The sequence below is a fragment of the Entelurus aequoreus genome, linkage group LG18, assembly GCF_033978785.1.
Source record: "Entelurus aequoreus isolate RoL-2023_Sb linkage group LG18, RoL_Eaeq_v1.1, whole genome shotgun sequence".
NCBI classification, from domain to species: Eukaryota; Metazoa; Chordata; class Actinopteri; order Syngnathiformes; family Syngnathidae; genus Entelurus; species Entelurus aequoreus.
The window spans coordinates 46,416,184-46,440,106 of record NC_084748.1 but is presented as its reverse complement, the minus strand read 5'-3'; the positions used below and the strand labels follow the sequence as shown (position 1 = coordinate 46,440,106).

The window sequence follows — 23,923 nt, the reverse complement described above, 5'->3', positions numbered from 1 at the left end:
TGCGGAAAAGGTGTGTCATTGTTGGTTCTATGGCGCCATCTTTTGGACGAGTTTGCTCACTACAGGTGAGCTTTCAACCGGAAGTAGAAGTGCCGTTCTGTCTTCTGGCCGTCCGCAGCGTTTCTACTCGTATGGATTCTTAACTCACCACTTCAAGCAACTTTGGTAGGTTTTACAATATAACTAAAACGATTCCGACTTACTTACGACGCGGCCAATTTACGAGTTTTTCTTCGCCGTCGCCCATTAGGCAAAACGTTTTTGAAAACAAGCAGAGACGCGGAAAAAGTGTGTCACTGTCGGTGCTGTGGCGCCATCTTTTGGACGAGTTTGCTCACTACAGGTGAGCTTTCAACCGGAAGTAAAAGTGCCTTTCTGTCTTCTGGCCGTCCGCAGCGTTTCTACTCGTACGGATTCTGCATTCATCACTCCGAGCAACTTTGGTAGGTTTTACAATATAACTAAAACGATTCCGACTTACTTAAGATGCGGCCAATTTACGAGTTTTTCTTCGGCATTGGCCATTAGGCAAATAGTTTTTCAAAACAAAACGCGGAAAAAGTGTGTCATTGTTTGTGCTATGGCGCCATCTTTTGGACGAGTTTTCCCACTGCAGTTGCCCCTCTGTTTAGACTGAGCTTTCAACCGGAAGTAAAAGTGCCGTTCTGCCTTCTGGCCGTCTACTCGTATGGATTCTTCACTCACCACTCCAAGCGACTTTGGTAGGTTTTACAATATAACTAAAACGATTCCGACTTACTTACGACGCGGCCAATTTACGAGTTTTTCTTCGCCGTCGCCCATTAGGCAAAACGTTTTTGAAAACAAGCAGGGACGCGGAAAAAGTGTGTCACTGTCGGTGCTGTGGCGCCATCTTTTGGACGAGTTTGCTCACTACAGGTGAGCTTTCAACCGGAAGTAAAAGCGCCTTTCTGTCTTCTGGCCGTCCGCTGCGTTTCTACTCGTACGGATTCTGCCTTCATCACTCCGAGCAACTTTGGTAGGTTTTACAATATAACTAAAACGATTCCGACTTACTTAAGACGCGGACAATTTACGAGTTTTTCTTCGGCATTGGCCATTAGGCAAATAGTTTTTCAAAAGAAAACGCAGGCAAAGACGCGGAAAAGGTGTGTCATTGTTAGTGCTATGGCGCCAACTTTTGGACGAGTTTTCCCACTGTTTAGACTGAGCTTTCAACCGGAAGTAAAAGTGCCGTTCTGTCTTCTGGCCGTCCGCAGCGTTTCTACCCGTATGGATTCTTCATTCATCACACCAAGCGACTTTGGTAGGTTTTACAATATAACTAAAACGATCTGGCCGTCCGCAACGTTTCTACGCGTATGGATTCTTCACTCACCACACCAAGCGACTTTGGTAGGTTTTACAATATAACTAAAACGATTCCGACTTACTTACGACGCGGCCAATTTACGAGTTTTTCTTCGGCATTGGCCATTAGGCAAATAGTTTTTCAAAGCAAAACGCAGGCAAAGATGCGGAAAAGGTGTGTCATTGTTTGTGCTATGGCGCCATCTTTTGGACGAGTATTCCCACTGCAGGTGCCCCTCTGTTTAGACTGAGCTTTCAACCGGAAGTAGAAGTGCCGTTCTGCCTTCTGGCCGTCCGCAGCGTTTCTACTGGTATGGATTCTTCACTCATCACTTCAAACAACTTTGGTAGGTTTTACAATGCAACTAAAACGATTCCGACTTACTTACGACGCGGCCAATTTATGAGTTTTTCTTCAGCAAATAGTTTTTAAAAGCAAAACGCGGAAAAAGTGTGTCATTGTTGGTGCCATGGCGCCATCTTTTGGAGTTACGGTACTTCTACTTCAGGTTGAAAGCTGAAGTAGAAGTACCGTTCGGTCTTCGAGCCGTCCGCAGCGTTTCTACTCGTATGGATTCTTCATCCATCACTCCAACCGACGTTTTTGTAAGTTTTACAATACAACTAAAACAATTCCGACTTACTAAAACCGTCCCGTGTGTGACGTCTGTAGGGGTGTTTTCATGCATATTTGTATGTGCTGTCGTAATGCATCGTTAGCGTTAGCTAATACGCTAACGTGTTCACGAGCATCTGTGTTAGCATTATTAACTTTTGTGTTATTTCAGTTTTCGTAAAATTCTGTTTAGCTGATTGGCGAGCTAGCTTGCGCAGCTAGCGGGTCCACGGCCACGACTTCGGTTTTGTTCGACCCGCCGTTTTACTGCCGTTCGGAAACCGGTAAGGAGTGTGAATAAACAGTTTAGCTGATTGGAGAAATAGCTTCCGCAGCTCGTGGGTCCATGACCGTGACTTCTGTTTTGTTTGCTCAGCCGTTTTACTGCCGCTTAAAAACAATAAAGGAATGTAAATAAAAATGTGCAAACTATGTGTAAATGAAATCACTACACAATGCGACTTATAGTCAGGTGCGGCTTATATATGGAACCATGTTTGTTTTTTGTTCTAAAATTCGGTGGGTGTGGCTTATACGGCTCTATAGTCCGGAAAGTACGGTACATACAGCAGGTGCGGTTGAGTTTTTGCCTCATTTCTGTGAGAATCCTGCGTGCGACCGAAGCGTCAAGGAGCGGGACTATCCAGGGCCGGGTCGGGTGTGCTCAAACAACCACCAGGTGGCGTCCGTGAGCCGCATCCTTGGGTCGGTGGTGCGTTCTTCGGTCCCCGGTTCAGGTGAGGGACGAGGCAAAAAGTAAGCCAACTTTTTTGTAGGACCCAACAATCGTTGTGGCGGTGTGGAGGCGGCCCTGCACCTCTTTTACAAAAAGTGGGCGGGACCAAAAACATGTCCTCATGTCTTACGATTAGTGTCGTTTGAAGCTCACCTGCGGGCAGTTTATGCAAAGTGAACAGTTGCCCGGGTGCTCCGGTCACTGCCCGGGTGCTCCGGTCACTGCCCGGGTGCTCCGGTCACTGCCCGGATGCTCCGGTCACTGCCCGGGTGCTCCGTCCGGTCACTGCCCGGGTGCTCCGGTCACTGCCCGGGTGCTCCGGTCACTGCCCGGGTGCACCGGTCACTGCCCGGGTGCTCCGGTCACTGCCCGGGTGCTCCGGTCACTGCCCGTGCGCCTCCGGGCTGACGCGGTCCTGGAAGATGTACAGGTTGTTGGTGGCGGCGATGGCGATGATGTTCTCGGACGGGTGCCAGGCCATGTGCAGGATCTTCTTGCTGAAGTCCAAGCTGTCCACGCCCACGTCGCCGCGCCGCCGCTTGCCGCCGGTGTAGACGCGGCGGGTGCGCAACACGGCCCGGGGCTTGCTGCTCTCCCGCCAGGCCTCCAGGGTCACGCCTCGCCCCGTCTCCCTGTCGAACATCTGGAAGAAGCTGTTGTAGGCGCCGGTCATGATCACGCTGTGGACAGGAAGTACAGGTGATCACGCTGCGGACAGGAAGTACGGGATGGAGGGTGTGCTGGAGAGGTATGTGCTAGCTTGAGCTATTTTGCTATGTTTTAACCTAAAAAAAAATCCTGTTTTTTGATACTTGGTGCTATCTTGGAAGTGTGCTAATGTCTCCTAGCTGACATCAACATGCTGATGTTAGCATGCTAACGTTAGCATGCTAACGTTTTTTGCCAGCTTTGTAGCTAGTTTTGTATGTTTGAACCAGAAATCATGGTTTTTGATACCTGGAGCCATCTTGGAAATATGCTAACGTCTTTTATATTAGCATGCTAACGTTTTATGCCAGCTTTGTAGCTAATTTTATATGTTTGAACCTAAAAATCATGAATTTTGGTACTTGGCGCCATCTCGGAAGTATGCTAACATCTTTTATATTAGCATGCTAACGTTTTATGCCAGCTTTGTAGTTAATTTTGTATGTTTAAACCTACAAATCATGGTTTTTGATACCTGGAGCCATCTTGGAAATATGCTAACGTATTTTATATTAGCATGCTAACGTTTTATGCCAGCTTTGTAGCTAATTTTATATGTTTGAACCTAAAAATCATGAATTTTGGTACTTGGCGCCATCTCGGAAGTATGCTAACGTCTTTTATATTAGCATGCTAACGTTTTATGCCAGCTTTGTAGTTAATTTTGTATGTTTAAACCTACAAATCATGGTTTTTGATACTTGGCGCCATTTCGGAAGTATGCTAATGTCTTTTATATTAGCATGCTAACGTTTTAGGCCAGCTTTGTAGCTAATTTTGTATGTTTAAACTTAAAAATCATTGAATTTTGGTACTTGCCGCCATCTTGGAAATATGCTAACGTCTTTTATATTAACATGCTAACGTTTTATGCCAGCTTTGTAGCTAATTTTGTATGTTTGAACCTAGAGATCATGGTTTTTGATACCTGGAGCCATCTTGGAAATATGCTAACATCTTTTATATTAGCATGCTAACGTTTTATGCCAGCTTTGTAGCTAATTTTATATGTTTGAACCTAAAAATCATGAATTTTGGTACTTGGCGCCATCTCGGAAGTATGCTAACGTCTTTTATATTAGCATGCTAACGTTTTATGCCAGCTTTGTAGTTAATTTTGTATGTTTAAACCTACAAATCATGGTTTTTGATACTTGGCGCCATTTCGGAAGTATGCTAATGTCTTTTATATTAGCATGCTAACGTTTTAGGCCAGCTTTGTAGCTAATTTTGTATGTTTAAACTTAAAAATCATTGAATTTTGGTACTTGGCGCCATCTTGGAAATATGCTAACGTCTTTTATATTAGCATGCTAACATTTTATGCCAGCTTTGTAGCTAATTTTGTATGTTTAAACCTAGAAATCATGAATTTTGGTACTTGGCGCCATCTTGGGAGTATGCTAATGTCTCCTATGTTAGCATGCTAACGTTTTATGCCAGCTTTGTAGTTAATTTTGTATGTTTAAACCTAGAAATCATGAATTTTGGTACTTGGCGCCATCTTGGGAGTATGCTAATGTCTCCTATGTTAGCATGCTAACGTTTTATGCCAGCTTTGTAGTTAATTTTGTATGTTTAAACTTAAAAATCATGAATTGTGGTACTTGGCGCCATCTTGGGAGTGTGCTAATGTCTCCTATATTAAGCATGCTGATGCTAACATTTTAGGCCAGCTTTGTAGCTAATTTTGTATGTTTAAACTTAAAAATCATGAATTTTGGTACTTGGCGCCATCTTGGAAGTATGCTAACGTCTTTTATATTAGCATACTGATGTTAGCATGCTAATGTTTTTTGCCAGCTTTGTAGCTAATTTTGTATGTTTAAACTTAAAAATCATGAATTTTGGTACTTGGCGCCATCTTGGAAGTATGCTAACGTCTTTTATATTAGCATACTGATGTTAGCATGCTAATGTTTTTTGCCAGCTTTGTAGCTAATTTTGTATGTTTAAACTTAAAAATCATGAATTTTGGTACTTGGCGCCATCTTGGGAGTGTGCTAATGTCTTTTATATTAAGCATGCTGATGCTAACATTTTAGGCCAGCTTTGTAGCTAATTTTGTATGTTTAAACTTAAAAATCATGAATTTTGGTACTTGGCGCCATCTTGGAAGTATGCTAATGTATTTTATATTAGCATGCTGATGTTAGCGTGCTAACTAACATTTTATGCCAGCTTTGCAGCTAATTTTGTATGTTAAAATCTAGAAATCACGTTTTTTGATTCTTGGAAGTATGCTAACGTCTTTTATATTAGCATGTTAACGTTTTATGCCAGCTTTGTAGCTAATTTTGTATGTTTAAACTTAAAAATCATGTTTTTTGATACGTGGAGCTATCTTGGAAATATGCTAACATCTTTTATATTAGCATGCTGATGTTAGCATGCTGACATTTTATGCTAGCTTTCTAGCTAATTTTGTATGTTTAAACCTAAAAATCATGATTTGTGATACTCTGTGCCATCGAGCAAGTATGCTAACAGTTAAGCTGTGTTAGCAAGTCAACAGTTAGCAAAGTTGTGACCCTCTTATCCGGTCACATGCTAAAATACTAACAATTTGCTGGCTTTTTAGCTAATTTTGTATGTTTAAACCTAAAAATCATGATTTTTGATACTCGGTGTCGCTGAACAAGTAGGCTAACAGTTAAGCTGTGTTAGCACATCAACAGTTAGCATAGTTGTGACCCTCTTATCCACTCATATGCTAGCAACGCTTTTTGATGGCGTTTTAGCTAAATTTGTATGTTCAACCCTAAAACTCTTGATTTTTGATACTTGGCGCCATCTTGGAAGTATGCTATTGTTATCATGCTAACTAGCTTTGATCTTCATCAGGTGGTCCCCGGTCCCCAGGGGGTCTGCAGAGGTACTACAGGGGCTTGTGTAATATTTGTCTAAACAGACGTATTTTTAATACTACTAACTGCACCTTGCAGATTTAAAGTAAAACATGAATACCATAAACTACGAACTTTAAGACGCTATTTTTTTTTCCTACGCTTTGCACCCTGTGGCTTATAAATTGTCCAAAAAAATATTGTAAAAAACTGAATAGGTATTATTGTTGGTGCTATGGCGCCATCTTTTGGACGAGTTTGCTCACTGCAGGTGCTGCATGGCTCTTCTGTAAAAAGCTTTGAACCGGAAGTGCAAGCACCGTTCTGTCTTTTAACCGTCCGTAGCGTTTCTACTCGTACGGATTCTTCATCTATCACTCCAAGCAACGTTTGTAAGTTTTACAATACAACTAAAACAATTCTTACTTACTAAACCGTCCCATGTGTGATGTCTGTTTTCACGCATATTTGTACATCCTATCGTAATGTAATGAATTAGCTCACATGCTAACACGTTTACGAGCGTCTGCGTTAGTATTATTAACTTACAATGGCATTATTTTTGTTTTGCCGTCACAAATTAGTCGGTAAATTCACCAAAACGTCACCGTGGAGTTATTGAGTCTGTTTAGCTGATTGGAGAGCTAGCTTGTGCAGCTAGCGGGTCCATGGCCATGACTTCTGTTTTGTCTGGTCAGCCGTTTTACTGCCGTGTTACAGACACCGTTTGGAAACAATTAAGGTATGTCAGTAAACATTTACAGAATATTTCTGTGTAAATAACTCATCTCACAACATATATATCTGCGACTTATAGTCCTGTGTTATTTGCGCATGGTGCCGTCCGCCAAACCGAGAAAGAAGAAGAAGAAGCAGGGTGGGCACTAAAATGGCTTTCAGAAGAGAGCGGAAACTTACAGGTTGAGCTTGTTTCCCCTCTCTTCTGCCCACCATTTTACTCCCCCACCCTACTTCTTCTTCATTTTTAGTGGAAGGCACCATGCGCAATACGGTAATTCCATCCATTTTTCTACCGCTTGTCCCTCTGTTAGTAAATCCATGTCAGCATTCAAGATAGCTAGCAATTAGCGCTCTAGTTTCTACCTGGCAATTAGCACGCTAGTGGTCGAGCAAGCAATTAACGTACTAATTGCCACCTAGCGATTAGCGGGGCTATACTTTATTATTTGAATATCTTAGCATTGCGCAATAACCCGGTTCCTGTCGGATAGTCCTTCTCAAATAGCGGGGCGGGGCCCTGGTGGACATGCTTTATCAGTATCATGCAGTATTTTTGCTTTAAACCCCGCCTAGAAAATCCTGACTTCCTCATTTTTATTTATAAAAAAAAAAACAAGCACAAATTGATTGATTATACTTTGATATTGCTGATCAATTTGCAGTTTATTGTTATTTCCTGAAAGCCTATTTCCAGTACGACTGACCTAATAATGTGGTCAAAGTGCAGAAGTTACTAAAGTGACGCAGAATCTACGGAAATGACCCAAGGTGTGGACTATTCAAAATGATGTTTAGACGGTGTTTTCACATACTTTTGCGGTCTGTAAATACCATTGTTTATGTTTAATGGATCCTAGAACGTGGGTGTTGTGGTGAGGTGTGCGTGACGCCACTCACCTGTCAGAGCTGTTCCACACACACTCAAACTTGTCGAAGATGCAGTCGTTCTCGTAGAGGGAGCACAGCTTACTCCTCAGGTACTCGTGGACCTGGGCGCAGTCAAAAGCAAGAAAACTGAAGCAACCTTGTCTCGGTTTAGACCCGAGTTACACCTTTTTTGTGCAAAGTAAAAGGCTTAAAGGCCTACTGAAAGCCACTACTAGCGACCACGCAGTCTGATAGTTTATATATCAATGATGAAATCTTAACATTGCAACACATGCCAATACGGCCGGGTTAACTTATAAAGTGACATTTTAAAATTCCCGCCACACTTCCGGTTGAAAAACTCCTTTTGGATATGATTTATGCGCGTGACGTCACAAAAGCAACGGAAGTGGTTGGACCCCATCGGACCCGATAGAAAAGCCTCTTGTTTTCTTCGACAAAATTCCACAGTATTCTGAATCTTTTGCGATTTGTTTAATGAACAATGGAGACTGCAAAGAAGAACGTTGTAGGTGGGATCTTAGCGGCTAAATACAATACTGTAATATCTGTGATATTTGCATTAGTGTACTGTGTCTTTAAGGGTTTGGGGAACGCGCATGCGCGAGTGAGTTGGCGGAGAACTTGTGTGTGTGAGCGTGAGTTTTGGCTAACAGCAGCTCGTGTATGTGTGTGCGTTACTTTTTCAACTACAACCAGTTATCTATCTGCATTTGAGACTGATGCTATCGCGTTGGCTACGTAGCTAGATTAGCTTCTATTTTTTTTAGCTTCGCAAAGCGGAATATTATTAATCGTGTATTTACATGTTCATGGTTTAATAGTATTATTGATCTTCTGTCTATCCATCCAGTCAGGTTTTTTTTTAATTTAGTTTCTATCTGCATTTGAGACTGCTGCTATCAAGTTGGCTACGTAGCTAGGTTAGCTTCTATTTTTTTAGCTTCGCAAAGCTGAATTATTAATCGTGTATTTACATGTTCATGGTTTAATAGTATTATTGATCTTCTGTCTATCCATCCAGTCAGGTTTTTTTAATTTAGTTTCTATCTGCATTTGAGACTGGCGCTATCGCGTTAGCTATGCAGCTAAGTTAGCTTCTGTTTTTTTAGCTTCGCCAAGCGGAATATTATTAATCGTGTATTTACATGTTCATGGTTTAATAGTATTATTGATCTTCTGTCTATCCATCCAGTCAGGTTTTTTTTTATTTAGTTTCTATCTGCATTTGAGACTGACGCTATCGCGTTGGCTACGCAGCTAGGTTAGCTTCTGTTTTTTTTTAGCTTCGCCAAGCGGAATATTATTAATCGTGTATTTACATGTTGATGGTTTAATAGTATTATTGATCTTCTGTCTATCCATCCAGTCAGGTTTTTTTTAATTTAGTTTATATCTGCATTTGAGACTGACGCTATCACGTTAGCTACGCAGCTAGGTTAGCTTCTGTTTTTTTTAGCTTCGCCAAGCGGAATATTATTAATCGTGTATTTACATATTCATGGTTTAATAGTATTATTGATCTTCTGTCTATCCATCCAGTCAGGGTTTTTTTTATTTAGTTTCTATCTGCATTTGAGACTGCTGCTATCACGTTGGCTACGCAGCTAGGTTAGCTTCTGTTTTTTTTAGCTTCGCCAAGCGGAATATTATTAATCGTATATTTACATGTTCATGGTTTAATAGTATTATTGATCTTCTGTCTATCCATCCAGTCAGGTTTTTTTTTTATTTAGTTTCTATCTGCATTTGAGACTGCTGCTATCAAGTTGGCTACGTAGCTAGGTTAGCTTCTATTTTTTTTTAGCTTCGCAAAGCTGAATTATTAATCGTGTATTTACATGTTCAGTCACTGTGAATGTCCATTTCGCTTTCTCGACTCTCATTTTCAAGAGGATATAGTATCTAAAATGGTTTAAAATACAAATCTGTGATCCACAATAGAAAAAGGAGAGAGTGTGGAATCCAACGAGCCAGCTTGTACCTAAGTTACGGTCAGAGCGAAAAAAGATACGTCCTGCACTGCACTCTAGTCCTTCACTCTTACGTTCCTCATCCACGAATCTTTCATCCTCGCTCAAATTAATGGTGTAATCATCACTTTCTCGGTCCGAATCTCTCTCACTCCATTGTAAACAACGGGGAATTGTGAGGAATACTAGCTCCTGTGACGTCACGCTACTTCCGCTACAGGCAAGGCTTTTTTTTTATCAGCGAGCAAAAGTTGCGAACTTTATCGTCGATTTTCTCTACTAAATCCTTTCAGCAAAAATATGGCAATATCACGAAATTATCAAGTATGACACATAGAATGGATCTGCTATTCCCGTTTAAATAAAAAAAATTCATTTCAGTAGGCCTTTAAAGGTCGGATTCGGGTAAAACATATTGACAGATAATATTTTTAAGATATATATATACATATATGTGTCTTAAAAAAATGAGTATTGGCTCTGAAAAAGATTCAATATGCATCCCTCAGTGACAAAAAACTGGATCTACACTGCGACAAAGTCTTACTTGGTACGTCTCCACGGGGCCCTTGTCCATGTTGAGGTCCCACACCTTGGCGGTGAGGTAGTCCCTGGTCAGCAGGTAGCGTCCACTGTGGCTGAACTTCACGTCTGACACAGAAGAGATGATCTCGGAAAAGAAGGAGCGGCTGCCTGGATCCTCGGGTTCCTCAAACACTGGACAAGGAGTCACATCAGAAGCCACAATGAAGGACTCCCATCAGGCGTTGGGATGAAGTCCTGAAAGCGGCTCACGTTTGGTGTGTTTGTCACAGAGTGCCGACGCTCTCATGTCGCACAGGCGGAGAGTCCCCTTGCTGCTGCTGTACACAAACAGGTGGCAGTGTTGAGGGTGGAACTCTGCTGCTGTGATCACTTCTGTCAGATCCTCCATGTTGGCTGGCTTGATGTCCACAATGTCTGGTTGGAAGGCTTGTCAGGATCATACACATCAATGGCAGCAGCCCACACTTGTATGGATGTGGACCTGTGGAGTGGAACTACTGCCACAACTCCACAAACACAACAAGGTTTTTACTCACAACCAACGATTCGCAAGTAAAAAACATTTTTTTGCAATTAAAAACTGTTTTTTTTACCCCCAAAAAACCTATTCGCTAGTTAAAAAAAATGTTATGCAAGTAAAAAAAATGTTTTATTTTATGCAAGTATGAAAAAATTTTGCAAGTTAAACCAATTTTCTGCAAATAAAAAAAAACAACTCGCTTCTAAAAACAACTATTTTTTGCAAGTAAAAAAAAAAAAATTCAGCAAGTAAAAGGATTCGCAGGTAAAAAAAAAAAACAAAACAAGAAAAGATTTTTCTGCAAGTAAACGATTTGCTAGTAAAAAAATTTTTTCGCAAGTACAAAAGCAAATGTGTTTAATTAAAATAACAATTTGCAGGTAAACAAAAAAAATGTTTGCAAGTAAAAAAATTGTTCACAAGTTAAAAGTATTTTCTGCCAGTAAAACAATTCGCAAGCAAAAAAAACAAGTTTATTCAATTAAAAAAAACGAATTGCAAGTAACAAAACATTTCGCAAGTAAAAAAAACAGTTTTTTGCAAGTAAAAAAACTTTTTTATGCAAGTAAAAATATCATTTTATGCAAGTAAAAACAACTATTTGCAAGTTAAACCAATTTTCTGCAGATAAAAAAAAACGATTCGCTTGTAAAAACAAAACAATTTGCAAGTAAAATTTTTCTGCTGGTAAAAAAATATTCGCAAGTAAAAAAAAAATATATTTCTGCAAGTAAAACGATTCGCAGGTAAAACAAAAAATAATAATGATTCTGCAAGTAAACGATTTGCTAGTCAAAAAAAACAATTTGCAATTTAAAAAATATATTTTTCGCAATTAAAAAAATATTTACAAGTACAAAAGCAAATTTATTTAATCAAATAACAATTCGCAGGTAAAAAAAAATATTTTGCAAGTTAAAAAAATTACTCACAAGTTAAAAGTATTTTGTGCAAGTAAAACAATTCGCAGGCAAAAAAAAACATTTTCTTCAATTAAAAAACAATTTGCAAGTAACTAAAGTTTTCGCGAATAAAAAAAACATTTTTTGTGAGTAAAAAAACGTTTTTTGCAAGTAAAAACAACTATTTGCAAGTTAAACCAATTTTCTGCAGATAAAAAAAACCTGATTCGCTTGTAAAAACAAAACAATTTGCAAGTAACATTTTTCTGCTGGTAAAAAAAATATTCGCAAGTAAAAAAAAAAAAAAATTTCTGCAAGTAAAACGATTCGCAGGTAAAACAAAAAATAATAATAATTCTGCAAGTAAACGATTTGCTAGTCAAAAAAAAAACATTCGCAATTTAAAAAATATATTTTTCGCAATTAAAAAAATATTTACAAGTACAAAAGAAAATGTATTTAATCAAATAACAATTCGCAGGTAAAAAAAAAAAATTTTGCAAGTTAAAAAAATTACTCACAAGTTAAAAGTATTTTGTGCAAGTAAAACAATTCGCAGGCAAAAAAAACATTTTCTTCAATTAAAAAACAATTTGCAAGTAACTAAAGTTTTCGCAAATAAAAAAAACATTTATTGTGAGTAAAAAAAACGTTTTTTGCAAGTAAAAACAACTATTTGCAAGTTAAACCAATTTTCTGCAGATAAAAAAAAACCGATTCGCTTGTAAAAACAAAACAATTTGCAAGTAACATTTTTCTGCTGGTAAAAAAAAATATTCGCAAGTAAAAAAAAAAATATTTCTGCAAGTAAAACGATTCGCAGGTAAAACAAAAAATAATAATAATTCTGCAAGTAAACGATTTGCTAGTCAAAAAAAACAATTTGCAATTTAAAAAATATATTTTTCGCAATCAAAAAAATATTTACAAGTACAAAAGCAAATTTATTTAATCAAATAACAATTCGCAGGTAAAAAAAAAATATTTTGCAAGTTAAAAAAATTACAAGTTAAAAGTATTTTGTGCAAGTAAAACAATTCGCAGGCAAAAAAAACATTTTCTTCAATTAAAAAACAATTTGCAAGTAACTAAAGTTTTCGCGAATAAAAAAAACATTTTTTGTGAGTAAAAAAAACGTTTTTTGCAAGTAAAAAAAAATTCACTAGTAAAAAAAAATCATTTTATGCAAAAAAAAAAAATCATTTTATGCAAAAAAAAATAATAATTTAATGCAAGTATAAAAACAATTCGCAAGTTAAAACTATTTTCTGCAGGCAAAAAACGATTCGCTTGTCAAAAAAAAAAAACATTTTTTGCAAGTAAAAAAAATTTGCAAGTAAAAAAAAACAATTCTGCAGGTAAAATGATTCGCAAGTAAAAAAAAAATAAAATCTGCAAGTAAAAAGCGATTTGCAGCCAGACTTACTGTTATTTGCGCATGGTGCTGTCCGCCAAACTAAGAAAGAAGAAGAAGCAGAGTGGGGACTAAAACGCCGTCCACAAGAGAGTGGAATCTTATAGGTTAACTTACAGGTTAAGCTTGTCTCCCCTCTCTTCTGTCCACCATTTTACTCCCCACCCTGTTCCTTCTTTATTTTTGGCGGAAGGCACCATGCGCAAATAAAATTGGAGAAAATACTTTCTTTGCTTGCAAATCGTTGAGCGTGAGTCAAAACCTTTGTGGACTTTCGGCAGTAAACTCACTCCTCATCACGGATCCGATGTGCTCACTTCCTGTTTGGCCCCCGAGCACATAATAACCAGCAAATATTACGAGACCCCCACCCGGCGACCCCCAGCACGCACGCACACGCTGCGCCTCTCCTCTTTCTATTTGTGGCGTCCCCGAGTGACGCTTCAGACGAGAGTGGAGTCGTCCTGTGAATTATTCAAACTCTCCAGACCAAGAAGTCGCATGTTCTAGGTCAGCTTCAAACCACCCAGCAGACTCAGAACTCAGAACCAAACCTTGTTCTGTTTACGTCCAATAATATTTCAAGCGTCTACCAGCTGGCCGTTTCAGACACGGTGGGGAAAAAGGCGCTCTAAAGCTCCAAAAGAATGCAAAGTCGACACTTTAAGAGGGGTGTGTCGTTCCACACCAGCATGTATGGACCTGCACGGGTTCTACTGGAGTTAATGGAGTGGGCCTTCCAAAAAAAAAAAAGAGTTGCACTCAAAATGGGGAAACATGACAATTAATAGAAAGCAGGGACGTGATTCTGTGAATATATTATTATTTAAAGTCCGATAAAGAACTGAAATAGCTTGAAACTAGAAAAGCAGTTGGAGAACCCAATACCCCAAAAGTCAAGAACCTGAATGATCCGATTGGCCCCGAAATCGAATCATGTGTTCCTTACCCCATTTCTAACATTTCCTGAAAGTTTCATTCAAATCCGGAGATCATTTTTTTAAGCCGAGATAAACAGAGTCCTCCTTTTGTCTCTGTGGGTGGAGGCGGGACTCGGCCCACTGAAGCATGAGAAGTTAAGCCTCGTAACGTAAACGTAAGGTAAACAGGGGTGTCAGAAAATAAATCTATTTTTGATTAAATTGCGATTTTTATTTGTAACAATACAAAATATTAATGAAAAAATATTGATTTAGAATCGAGAATCGGTTTGAATCGCAAATGGTATTGAATCGAATCCCCAAGATTCACAGCCCTGAAAGGTAAGACAGTGAAAATGAGACGGATCGCCCCCAAAATCTGATCCCTCATTCCTTGTCAGGGTTCGGACATTTCCTGAAAGATTCATCAAAATCGGCCCCTTTTGAGACATTGCTGAAATAGAGTGAACCCTCTTGTCAGTCATCCACACTCTTTGTCTTGGTGGGTGGAGGCGGGACTCAACCCACTAGCTTATTATACACATGCAAAAAGTTAAGCCTCATAACGTAAACGTAAAGTAACGTAGTAGAAACGATTTAGATTGTAGTGCAGGTAACGTCCAACAAATTATCCGGATCGGCCCCAAATTCTAATCACTTGATCCTCATCCCATTTCTGACATTTCCTGAAAGTTTCATCAAAATCCTCCCATTTTGAGACATTGCTGAAATAGAGTGAACCCACTTGTCAGTCCGCCACACTCTTTGTCTCTGTGGGTGGAGGCGGGACTCGGCCCACTAAAGCATGAGAAGTTAAGCCTCGTAACGTAAACGTAAGGTAAACAGGGGTGTCAGAAAATAAATCTATTTTTGATTAAATTGCGATTTTTATTTGTAACAATACAAAATGTTAATGAAAAAGTATTGATTTAGAATCGAGAATCGGTTTGAATCGCAAATGGTATTGAATCGAATCCCAAAGATTCACAGCCCTGAAAGGTAAGATAGTGAAAATGAGATGGATCGCCCCCAAAATCTGATCCCTCATTCCTTGTCAGGGTTCGGACATTTCCTGAAAGATTCATCAAAATCTGCCCTTTTTGAGACATTGCTGAAATAGAGTGAACCCTCTTGTCAGTCATCCACACTCTTTGTCTTGGTGGGTGGAGGCGGGACTCAACCCACTAGCTTATTATACACATGCAAAAAGTTAAGCCTCATAACGTAAACGTAAAGTAACGTAGTAGAAACGATTTAGATTGTAGTGCAGGTAACGTCCAACAAATTATCCGGATCGGCCCCAAATTCTAATCACTTGATATTCATCCCATTTCTGACATTTCCTGAAAGTTTCATCAAAATCCTCCCATTTTGAGACATTGCTGAAATAGAGTGAACCCTCTTGTCAGTCCGCCACACTCTTTGTCTCTGTGGGTGGAGGCGGGACTCGGCCCACTATAGCATGAGAAGTTAAGCCTCGTAACGTAAACGTAAGGTAAACTGGGGTGTCAGAAAATAAATCTATTTTTGATTAAATTGCGATTTTTATTTGTAACAATACAAAATATTAATGAAAAAGTATTGATTTAGAATCGAGAATCGGTTTGAATCGCAAATGGTATTGAATCGAATCCCCAAGATTCACAGCCCTGAAAGGTAAGACAGTGAAAATGAGACGGATCGCCCCCAAAATCTGATCACTCATTCCTTGTCAGGTTTCGGACATTTCCTGAAAGATTCATCAAAATCTGCCCATTTTGAGACATTGCTGAAATAGAGTGAACCCTCTTGTCAGTCAGCCACACTCTTCGTCTCTGTGGGTGGAAGCGGGACTCGGCCCACTATAGCATGAGAAGTTAAGCCTCGTAACGTAAACGTAAGGTAAACAGGGGTGTCAGAAAATAAATCTATTTTTGATTAAATTGCGATTTTTATTTGTAACAATACAAAATATTAATGAAAAAGTATTGATTTAGAATCGAGAATCGGTTTGAATCGCAAATGGTATTGAATCGAATCCCAAAGATTCACAGCCCTGAAATGTAAGACAGTGAAAATGAGACGGATCGCCCCCAAAATCTGATCACTCATTCCTTGTCACGGTTCTGACATTTCCTGAAAGATTCATCAAAATCGGCCCTTTTTGAGACATTACTTAAATAAACAGAGTGAACCCTCTTGTCAGTCAGCCACACTCTTTGTCTCTGTGGGTGGAGGCGGGACTCGGCCCACTATAGCATGAGAAGTTAAGCCTCGTAACGTAAACGCAAGGTAAATGGAGGTGCCGGGATTGTTTTTATTTTTGATTAAATTGCGATTTTTATTTGTAACAATATTTGATTTTGAATCGTGAATCATTTCGAATCGCGAATCGAATTGAATCGAGTCAATTCAAGATTCACAGCCCAGTAAAAATGAGACGGATCGCCTCAAATCTAATGACTCATTCCTTGTCACGGTCCTGACATTTCTTGAAAGTTTCATCAAAATATGCCTGTGACGTCTTAAGACCTGTTCCTGAACAAGGAACAAGAAACAAGAAACCAAGGGCCAAAGGCCAAGAAACAAGGAACATGGAACACGGAATAAGGAACAAGAAACAAGAAGCCAAGAAACAAGAAACAAGGAACAAGGAACACGGAACAATGAACAAAAAACCAAGGACCAAGGGCCAAGGACCAAGAAACACGAAACACGGAACAAGAAACAAGAAGCAAAGGACCAAGGAACAAGGAACAAAGGAACAAGAAACCAAGGGCCAAAGGCCAAGAAACAAGGAACATGGAACACGGAATAAGGAACAAGAAACAAGAAGCCAAGAAACAAGAAACAAGGAACAAGGAACACGGAACAAGGAACAAAAAACCAAGGACCAAGGGCCAAGGACCAAGAAACACGGAACAAGAAACAAGAAGCAAAGGACCAAGGAACAAGGAACAAGGAACAAAGGAACAAGAAACAAGGAACAAGGAACACGGAACAAGGAACAAAAAACCAAGGACCAAGGGCCAAGGACCAAGAAACACGAAACACGGAACAAGAAACAAGAAGCAAAGAACCAAGGAACAAGGAACAAAGGAACAAGAAACAAGAAACAAGGAACTAGAACCAAGGAAGGGAAGGATACTGAAGCTGCGGTCAGTGATACCCAGGTGCCACATGTTGATGCGGAGGTCGTCGGCGGACAGGTAGGTCTCGCCGTCACTGTTGACCGATATGGAGTTGACATGGTAGGTGTGTCCGTTGGCAAACACCCGCCTGGGCCGCACCTCCACCATCAGGTCCGTGGGTTTCAGTACCGGCACCTACGTCATGCAAATACAAGTACATCTACAGGAGTGTGTGTGTGTGTGTGTGTGTGTGTGTGTGTGTGTGTGTGTGTGTTCTTGTATTTCTACCCTTCTCGAGACACCAAGAAGGAAAAGTATCTTCCATATGAGGAGGTGTGAACAAGTGATGACATAAATCATGGTCCCAATAACATTGCATCTAATAGAGAATGTCTCATTTGCACCCCCTGCTGGTGACATCTATCAAAATTAGAGTTTTCAAATGACTGTGTGCTCTCCCTCTGGTCAACATATGAAATAACAAGTGTGTGTAAGAAATTAAAATGCGCCCCCTTTGGTCAAAATTAATTAAAAAAAAACAAAAAACAATAGAGACATACTGTAATAACTTGAATTAAATAATGAAGATTAAAAACCAACGAGATGAGGCAATTCCTGAAGGAAATGTGTGCTGAATTTGAACTGAAATCCTGGAATTTTTTTTTAGAATTGTTGAAGTAGAGCACACAATTCCCAAACATGCTGAACATTTTTGAAGTTGGAACGATTTGAAACAGATGAAAAATGTGGGAGTTGTGGAACTTGGAAGAATGTCCAAAAAATTAGGAAATTGCGGGAATTTTTTTGAAAATTGTAAAAAAAAAAATTGAATGTTCTGAATGAGTTGAAATGGTTGGTGTTGGAATTTTTCAAATCGGTCGAGAAATGTTGAAGTAGTAACATGTTGAATTGAAAAATGGTATTACGAAATTCCTGGGATTTCGGGAAAAACCGGGAATTTTTCCAGTTCAAAAAAACAACTTTGTTTTTTTGTCCTGTTTAAGAGGAATTTGTTGACGGTGCAACGGTTGAAATGTGTTGAAAAATGTGGAAGGAGCCAGGAAAAAAGGGTGGAAATAGGGCTTTGGAAAACCAGGAATTCTGGAAAAAAATTTAACTTGAAAAAAGGGTAGTGTGAATTTCCAGGATGGTGGAATTTGTTGAAGGTGGAATAGTTTGAATAGGTCAAAACATTTTGAAATGGGGGAAGTTTGAAAAATGGCCAATTCATTTTGAATGAGAAAAATGGCCCGTAAAACCTGGAATTTGGGGAAATCTGGGAATTTTGGGAATTTGTCAAGGGAAATCCTGCGATTCCCGAATAGGATGAACAGTTTGAAGTTGGAACGGTTCGAATCAGATGAAAAATGTGGGAGTTGTGGAACTTTGAAGAATGTCCCATTTCAATGGGAATCTCCCAAAAATGTGGTAACTGCGGGAAAAGTGGGAATTTTTATTAAAAAAGGGTAAAAATTAGTTGTCTGAATGAGTTGAAAAGGTTGGTGTTGGAATTTTTCAAATCAGTCAAGAAATGTTGAAGTAGTAGCATGTTGAATTGAAAAATGGTATTACGAAATTCCTGGAATTTCGGGAAAAACCGGGAATTTTTCCAGTTCAAAAAAACAACTTTGTTTTTTTGTCCTGTTTAAGAGGAATTTTTTGACGGTGCAACGGTTGAAATGTGTTGAAAAATGTGGAAGGAGCCAGGAAAAAAGGGTGGAAATAGGGCTTTGGAAAAGTAGGAATTCTGGAAAAAAATTTAACTTGAAAAAAGGGTAGTGTGAATTTCCAGGATGGTGGAATTTGTTGAAGGTGGAATAGTTTGAATAGGTCAAAAAATTTTGAAATGGGGGAAGTTTGAAAAATGGCCCGGGAAACCTGTAAATCTGGGAAATCTGGGAATTTTTGGAATTCGTCAAGGGAAATCCTGCGATTCCCGAATAGGATGAACAGTTTGAAGTTGTAACGGTTCGAATCAGATGAAAAATTTGGGAGTTGTGGAACTTTGAAGAATGTCCCATTTCAATGGGAATCTCCCAAAAATTTGGGAATTGCGGGAAAAGTGGGAATTTTGATTAGTTGTCTGAATGAGTTGAAAAGGTTGGTGTTGGAATTTTTCAAATCGGTCAAGAAATGTTGAAGTAGTAACATGTTGAATTGAAAAATGGTATTACGGAATTCCTGGAATTTCGGGAAAAAACGGGAATTTTTCCAGTTCAAAAAACAACTTCGTTTCTTGTCCTGATTAAGAGGAATGTTTTGACGGTAGAACGGTTGAAATGTGTTGAAAAATGTGGAAGGAGTAGTCGCCAGGAAAAAGGGTGGAAATAGGGCTTTGGAAAAGCAGGAATTCTGGAAATGTTTTGAACTTCAAAAAAGGGTAGTGTGAATTTCCAGAATGGTGGAATGTGTTGAAGGTGGAATGGTTTGACTAGGTTGAAAAATGTGGAAATGGGGGAAGTTTGAAAAATGGCCAATTAATTTTGAATGGGAAAAATGGCCCGTAAAACCTGGAATTTGGGGAAATCTGGGAATTTTTGGAATTTGTCATGGGAAAGCCCGCGATTCCCGAATAGGCTGAACAGTTTGAAGTTGGAACGCTTTGAATCAGATGAAAAATGTGGGAGTTGTGGAACTTTGAAGAATGTCCCATTTCAATGGGAATCTCCCAAAAATTTAGGAATTGCGGGAAAAGTGGGAATTTTTATTAAAAAAGGTAAAAAAAAAGTTGTCTGAATGAGTTGAAAAGGTTAGTGTTGCAATTTTTCAAATCGGTCAAGAAATGTTGAAATAGTAACATGTTGAATTGAGAAATGGTATTACGGAATTCCTGGAATTTGGGGAAAAAACAGGAATTTTTCCAGTTAAAAAAAAAAACTTTGTTTTTTGTCCTGTTTAGGAGGAATGTTTTGACGGTGCAACGGTTGAAATGCTTTGAAAAATGTGGAAGGAGTAGTCGCCAGGAAAAAGGGTGGAAATAGGGCTTTGGAAAAGCAGGAATTCTGGAAAATCCTGGAATTTTTTGGAACTTGGAAAAATTATCATTTTTAATTTCCAGGACGGTGGAATGTGTGGAAGATGGAATGGTTTGAATAGGTAGAAAAATTTGGAAATGGGGGAAGTTTGAAAAATGGCCAATTCATTTTGAATGGGAAAAATGGCCCGGGAAATCTGGGAATTTTTGGAATTTGTCAAGGGAAATCCTGCGATTCCCGAATAGGCTGAACAGTTTGAAGTTGGAACGCTTTGAATCAGATGAAAAATGTGGGAGTTGTGGAACTTTGAAGAATGTCCCATTTCAATGGGAATCTCCCAAAAATTTGGGAATTGCGGGAAAAGTGGGAATTTTTATTAAAAAAGGTAAAAATTAGTTGTCTGAATGAGTTGAAAAGGTTGGTGTTGGAATTTTTCAAATCGGTCAAGAAATGTTGAAGTAGTAACATGTTGAATTGAGAAATTGTATTACGGAATTCCTGGAATCTCGGGGGAAAAACGGGAATTTTTCCAGTTAAAAAAAAACAACTTTGTTTGTTGTCCTGTTTAGGAGGAATGTTTTGACGGTAGAACGGTTGAAATGCTTTGAAAAATGTGGAAGGAGTAGTCGCCAGGAAAAAGGGTGGAAATAGTGCATTGGAAAACCAGGAATTCTAGAAAATCCTAGAATATTTTGGAACTTGGAAAAATCATCATTTTTAATTTCCAGGATTTGAGAATGTGTTGAAGGTGGAATGGTTTGAATAGGTCGAAAAATGTGGAAATGGGGGAAGTTTGAAAAATGGCCAATTCATTTTGAATGGGGAAAAATGGCCCGGGAAACCTGTAAATCTGGGAAATCTGGGAATTTTTGGAATTCTTCAAGGGAAAGCCCGCGATTCCCGAATAGGCTGAACAGTTTGAAGTTGGAACGGTTCGAATCAGATGAAAAATGTGGGAGTTGTGGAACTTTGAAAAATGTCCAATTTCAATGGGAATCTCCCAAAAATTTGGGAATTGCGGGAAAAGTGGGAATTTTTATTAAAAAAGGTAAAAAAAAAAATAGTTGTCTGAAGGAGTTGAAAAGGTTGGTGTTGCAATTTTTCAAATCGGTCAAGAAATGTTGAAATAGTAACATGTTGAATTGAGAAATGGTATTACGGAATTCCTGGAATTTGGGGAAAAAACAGGAATTTTTCCAGTTCAAAAAAACAACTTTGTTTTTTGTCCTGTTTAGGAGGAATGTTTTGACGGTGCAACGGTTGAAATGCTTTGAAAAATGTGGAAGGAGTAGTCGCCAGGAAAAAGGGTGGAAATAGGGCTTTGGAAAAGCAGGAATTCTGGAAAATCCTGGAATTTTTTGGAACTTGGAAAAATCATCATTTTTAATTTCCAGGACGGTGGAATGTGTTGAAGGTGGAATGGTTTGAATAGGTAGAAAAATTTGGAAATGGGGGAAGTTTGAAAAATGGCCAATTCATTTTGAATGGGAAAAATGGCCCAGGAAATCTGGGAATTTTTGGAATTTGTCAAGGGAAATCCTGCGATTCCCGAATAGGCTGAACAGTTTGAAGTTGGAACGCTTTGAATCAGATGAAAAATGTGGGAGTTGTGGAACTTTGAAGAATGTCCCATTTCAATGGGAATCTCCCAAAAATTTGGGAATTGCGGGAAAAGTGGGAATTTTTATTAAAAAGGGTAAAAATTAGTTGTCTGAATGAGTTGAAAAGGTTGGTGTTGCAATTTTTCAAATCGGTCAAGAAATGTTGAAGTAGTAACATGTTGAATTGAGAAATGGTATTACGGAATTCCTGGAATTTGGGGAAAAAACAGGAATTTTTCCAGTTCAAAAAAACAACTTTGTTTTTTGTCTTGTTTAGGAGGAATGTTTTGACGGTGCAACGGTTGAAATGCTTTGAAAAATGTGGAAGGAGTAGTCGCCAGAAAAAAGGGTGGAAATAGGGCTTTGGAAAAGCAGGAATTCTGGAAATTCTTTGAACTTCAAGAAAGGGTAGTGTGAATTTCCAGGATGGTGGAATGTGTTGACGGTGGAATGGTTTGAATCGGTTGAAAAATGTGGAGATGGGGGAAGTTTGAAAAATGGCCAATTAATTTTGAATGGGAAAAATGTCCCTTAAAACCTGGAATTTTGGGAAATCTGGGAATTTTTGGAATTCGTCAAGGAAAATCCTGCGATTCCCGAATAGGCTGAACAGTTTGAAGTTGGAACGCTTTGAATCAGATGAAAAATGTGGGAGTTGTGGAACTTTGAAGAATGTCCCATTTCAATGGGAATCTCCCAAAATTTGGGGAACTGCGGGAAAAGTGGGAATTTTTATTTAAAAAAGGTAAAAAAATTAGTTGTCTGAATGAGTTGAAAAGGTTGGTGTTGGAATTTTTCAAATCGGTCAAGAAATGTTGAAGTAGTAACATGTTGAATTAAGAAATGGTATTACAGAATTCCTGGAATTTCGGGGGAAAAATTGATTTTTTTCAGTTAAAAAAAACAACTTTGTTTTTTGTCCTTTTTAAGAGGAATGTTTTGACGGTGCAACGGTTGAAATGCTTTGAAAAATGTGGAAGGAGTAGTCGCCAGGAAAAAGGGTGGAAATAGAGCTTTGGAAAACCAGGAATTCTTGAAAAACCTGGAATTTTTTGCAACTTGGAAAATCATCATTTTTAATTTCCAGGATTTCAGAATGTGTTGAAGGTGGAATGGTTTGAATAGGTCGAAAAATTTGGAAATGGGGGAAGTTTGAAAAATGGCCAATTCATTTTTGAATGGGAAAAATGTCCCGTAAAACCTGGAATTTGGGGAAATCTGGGAATTTTTGGAATTTTTCAAGGGAAATCCCGCGATTCCCGAATTGGCTGAACAGTTTGAAGTTGGAATGCTTTGAATGGGGTGAAAAATGTGGAAGGTAGAGCGTGCCAAAATCTGGAGAAGTAGAAGAAGTTGAATAAATAGATGAATTTGTGGTGTAGAAAACCATGTGTGAATGCTTTGGAACATTCACACAATTACAAACAAAAAATTTAAAAAATTTAAAAAAGTACTAAAAGCTTACCTTTTTTATATTTGCACAGTATGTATATATTATTAATGTTGTAAATACAAATGTTTATACATCTAGAAAGGGTGGTCCTAAAGAGGTAGGCATTTTTCGGGGGTCTCCAGAAGGTCAGAAGTACAATAATGTGTGTGTGTGTGTGTGTGTGTGTGTGTGTGTGCGTGTGTGTGTGTGTGTGTGTGTGTGTGTGTGTGTGTGTGTGTGTGTGTGTGTGTGTGTGTGTGTGTGTGTGTGTGTGTGTGTGTGTGTGTGTGTGTGTGTGCACCTGCAGGGAGGTGATGGTTGACACGTCCTTCAGTCTGCCCTCCTCATCCTTCAGGTTGTATCCCTCCGGTCTCTTGTCTTGCTCGCTCACCTTCCACAGTTTCACCGTCTTGTCTGCGGCATGAAAGTGAAGATGGGAAAATAAAAGCACAAAGTGGGGAATTTTAGTGGTGGTCGTCACGACAACGTGTGACGATGACAGAGGGGAGTCGACTTGTTGTTTTTCTTTAAATAGTATTTTTCTGGAAGCTGTGAGCAGAAAAGGTTAACATCAAAATAATCTTATGGCTTCGAGGGCCATAAATATTAAACAAAATAATAATAATAATAAAAATAAAAATGTTAAATACATTTTGTAATTGT

The 23,923-nt window shown here is 38.9% G+C and overlaps 2 protein-coding genes across 3 annotated transcripts in view; one reads left to right on the top strand and one right to left on the bottom strand.

Moving 5' to 3' along the window:
• The window catches only part of wfs1a (Wolfram syndrome 1a (wolframin)), a 63,279-nt gene that overhangs the window by 36,269 nt on the left and 3,087 nt on the right, over positions 1-23,923 (top strand). The window contains exon 12 of one of the 2 annotated variants that reach the window (XR_009821907.1): positions 23,568-23,633. The exons of the other annotated variant lie outside the window; for it this stretch is intronic. The gene's annotated coding sequence lies outside the window, so the exon portion shown is untranslated. Of the gene's footprint in view, positions 1-23,567; positions 23,634-23,923 lie in introns of those variants that run through there. 2 annotated transcript variants of the gene reach the window in all.
• Positions 1,776-23,923, bottom strand: part of ppp2r2ca (protein phosphatase 2, regulatory subunit B, gamma a) — a 28,670-nt gene continuing 6,522 nt past the window's right edge. The window contains exons 4-9 of the mRNA XM_062027277.1: positions 23,562-23,674; positions 17,270-17,447; positions 10,636-10,800; positions 10,388-10,557; positions 7,877-7,968; positions 1,776-3,364 (exon numbers count right to left, since the gene is read on the bottom strand). Coding sequence (XP_061883261.1) covers positions 3,067-3,364; positions 7,877-7,968; positions 10,388-10,557; positions 10,636-10,800; positions 17,270-17,447; positions 23,562-23,674 — 1,016 coding nt within the window. The 3' untranslated portion in view covers positions 1,776-3,066. The remainder of the gene's footprint in view (positions 3,365-7,876; positions 7,969-10,387; positions 10,558-10,635; positions 10,801-17,269; positions 17,448-23,561; positions 23,675-23,923) is intronic.